The 3083-nt window shown below is 66.2% G+C and overlaps 1 protein-coding gene across 1 annotated transcript; it reads left to right on the plus strand.

Annotated features, from left to right (window-relative positions):
* Window positions 1-404: 404 nt before the first annotated feature.
* Window positions 405-2577, plus strand: MNEG_15657 (uroporphyrinogen decarboxylase; the record flags this gene model as incomplete). Its single annotated transcript, XM_014035872.1, has 6 exons — window positions 405-410; window positions 620-730; window positions 1530-1652; window positions 1901-2026; window positions 2242-2319; window positions 2551-2577. The coding sequence occupies 6 exons, from the start codon at window positions 405-407 to the stop codon at window positions 2575-2577; spliced, it is 471 nt and encodes a 156-aa protein (XP_013891326.1).
* Window positions 2578-3083: the final 506 nt, after the last annotated feature.

Raw genomic sequence — 3083 nt, forward strand, 5'->3', positions numbered from 1 at the left:
GCGGCCGCAGCCGCGGGCGCCCCTCCGCCGCCGCGCCGCGGGCCGCCCCGCGCCCGGACGCCCCCAGCGGCCCTCCCGCGGCGCCGCTCCCGTACGGCCCAGCCCGCAACCTCCGACGCCGCCCGCGCCGCGGGGCCGGCGCCGCCGGCCCATGGCGTCAGCTGTAAGCAACCCACTGATTTACAATAAGCTGGATTCCAGTCTACTCCATATCCATATTCGCATCGTTTTCCTGTCTTATCCAATGGCAGGTGTACCAAGAGCTCTGCAAGAAGCACACCACCTTCAGGGAGCGCTCCGAGAACGTCGACCTCGCGGTGGGCGCTTTTTCAGATGATTTGACCCCCAGATACTTTGGCAGACAGTTTGCCACCGACGCGAAGAGCCGTGGAACACAGATACCAATGACTGTGATACGGACTGCTCTGATGATGAGCGGACAGGCGCTCGCCGAACGACCCCCGCCTCGAGCACCCCCGCCACGGGCCACGGGCCCGGCCCTCAGCACAGCCCTCAATACTCTCAAGCTTCACGGCGCCCGGCCCCGGCCCGCGCACGCTTCCATGTCTCGCGCCCACCCCCTCCGCGCTGCACCCACACAATCCCGCTCGACTTGCAGGTGGAGGTGTCCCTGCAGCCGTGGCGCGCGTTCAAGCCCGACGGCGTGATCCTGTTCAGCGACATCCTCACGCCGCTGGCCGGCATGAACATCCCCTTCGACATCCTCACAGTGAGAATTAGCACAGCGGCACGATAATTTGAGCTGAAAGCTAGTGACATTTTTAATAATTGTTGAATCACTGTGTGCAAATGCGGCCCCCCGCGGCCGGCCCCAGCAGACGTCTCGCGTGTGGGCGTTTGACCGCCGCTGGACCGGTCATGCCGGGGCTCGTGTTGTGGACGCGGAGCTGGGGCGGCGGTCGTGGGTCATGAGGGGTGTGGTGTTGGCGCAAGTTTGCAGGCGGACACGCCGCGGAAGGACCTGCCAGGGTGCTTGCCATGGGCGGCGAGTGGTCACTGCTTGGCTGCCCTACAAGCGCTGCGCTTGTTTGTGTGCAGGCGGCCACGCGCGTATCAGGCCCCGGGCCCCGTGCCCCCGCTCCTCTTGGCCCCGCGCGGGATATGACGATAAAAGCTGGCACCAGCCTGAGGGCATCAGTGATGCACACACCCAATGGCTGTCGGATCCCACAGCGAACATCCCCCCGCCCTGCCCCGCCCCAGTGCGCCGCACACGCCACTCGTATCGTGGCCCCGGCCCGGCCGATGGGCCCTTGGTCCCCCCCTTGTCGCGCCCGCTGCCTTCGACACTACTGGGCTGCCTTTGTGCGCTCCCCGCTCCCCTGCACCCTTCCGAACCCCATGCACACCCCTCCCTGTTGCCTACATGCCCATCGCGACACCATGCGTTCCTCTTGTCCCTCTTGCGCACGCTCACATACTCACAATCACACACTCACACACACTCGCTCCCTCTCAAATCACATACACTGAACACGCTGCCTGCTCCCTTCCCTCCCCCCCCCCAGGGCAAGGGCCCCGTCATCGACAACCCCATCCGCACCCTGGAGCAGGTCAAGCAGATCACCAAGCTGCAGGCCGAGGAGTCCTGCCCCTTCGTGGGCGAGTCCCTCCGCATCCTGCGCCAGGAGGTGCGCGCCCGCAACACCCCCTAAAAATAAACTCCATCCTTACGAAGGACGGGTGAAGCAACAGCCGTGCCGCGATGCCTGGGCCCTGCGGCTGCGCGGCTGCTGGGTCTCCCTATGCGCCAGGCCCTGCCGGCAGCACGGGCGCACCCAGCTCCTTGCTCCCCTACGCCGTGCAACATCAAAAAAAGTTCCGCCTGCCGGGCTCGACCCCGCGACCTCTTGGTTATGAACCCCCCCCCCCCCCGCAGGTCGGCAACCAGTCGACCGTGCTGGGCTTTGTGGGCGCGCCCTTCACCCTCGCCACCTACGTCATCGAGGGCGGCTCCAGCAAGTCCTTCGCCCACACCAAGCGCATGGCCTTCGCGCAGCCCGAGGTGCGCACCTGAGGGAAAGCCAGGGCCGAGCCTGAGCACGCCCTCCGCCCTCCCTCGCTGCCGGCGGCCTGGCAGCCACGGCGCGCGCTCAGTTTGGAGGGATGGCCGCCTGAGCGCCGCCGGCCGGTGCGAATCGCTGGGCGCCACACACAAAATCGCGGCCCTGAACCACCCCAACCAACCCCAACCAACCCCAACCGCCTTTCAACCGCCAGGTGCTCCACGCCCTGCTGGACAAGCTGGCGGACAACGTGGCCGACTACGTGCGCTACCAGGCCGACGCGGGCGCCCAGGTGCGCGTGCACCCAGGGTTGGTAACTCCGAGGGTTGGTAACTCCCTGAAACTCCCTGAAGCCCCCAGAGTCAGGGGGCAGGCCGCCCGCAGTTGATTTTTGTGTGTTAGGGGGGAGGGGGGCAGGGGGACGCGGCGCAGGGTTGTCCAAGGGTGCCGCGAAGGGTGCCCTTATGGCTGGTCCGCGCGCCGCTTTCGGAACAGCTGCCGGGCGCACGGCCGCTCGCGGCAGGCACGGCCCCGCTCGACGCACGCCTAGTCGCTCGCATTATGGCTGCTGACGTTAATCCCCCCCTCCTCCTCGTGAACACGTTGTTCGAAATTTTGAACTGCAGGCTGTCCAGATCTTTGACAGCTGGGCCAGCCACCTGAGCCCCCAGGACTTCGATGTCTTCGCGGGCCCCTACATCCGGAAGGTGTGTGTGTGTGGGGGGGTGGGCTGGGGTGGGCGTGTCATGTTGACATGTGTGTATGCATGTGGGTGGAAATGTGCGTGAGTGCACATGTGCGTGCATGTGTGCATGTGTGCATGTGGGTGCATGTGTGGGGAGGAGCCATGATTACGCATGGGGGTTGGAGCATGTGTGTGCATGACTGCGGGTGCGCGCGCGTGAAAATGTACGGCCGTGGCAGGGGCGCGCGGACGCCTTTGCATTTGTGCAGCGCCCCGCCTGCTGCCGCCAGCGGACGCGGTCATGGTCACTGTTCCGCTGCCTTCCCGCCAGACCCCCCAGCAACGCCCGTTCCCGACGCCCCCTCCGCTAC

This window comes from Monoraphidium neglectum (genome assembly GCF_000611645.1).
Source record: "Monoraphidium neglectum strain SAG 48.87 unplaced genomic scaffold scaffold05534, whole genome shotgun sequence".
Lineage (NCBI taxonomy): Eukaryota > Viridiplantae > Chlorophyta > Chlorophyceae > Sphaeropleales > Selenastraceae > Monoraphidium > Monoraphidium neglectum.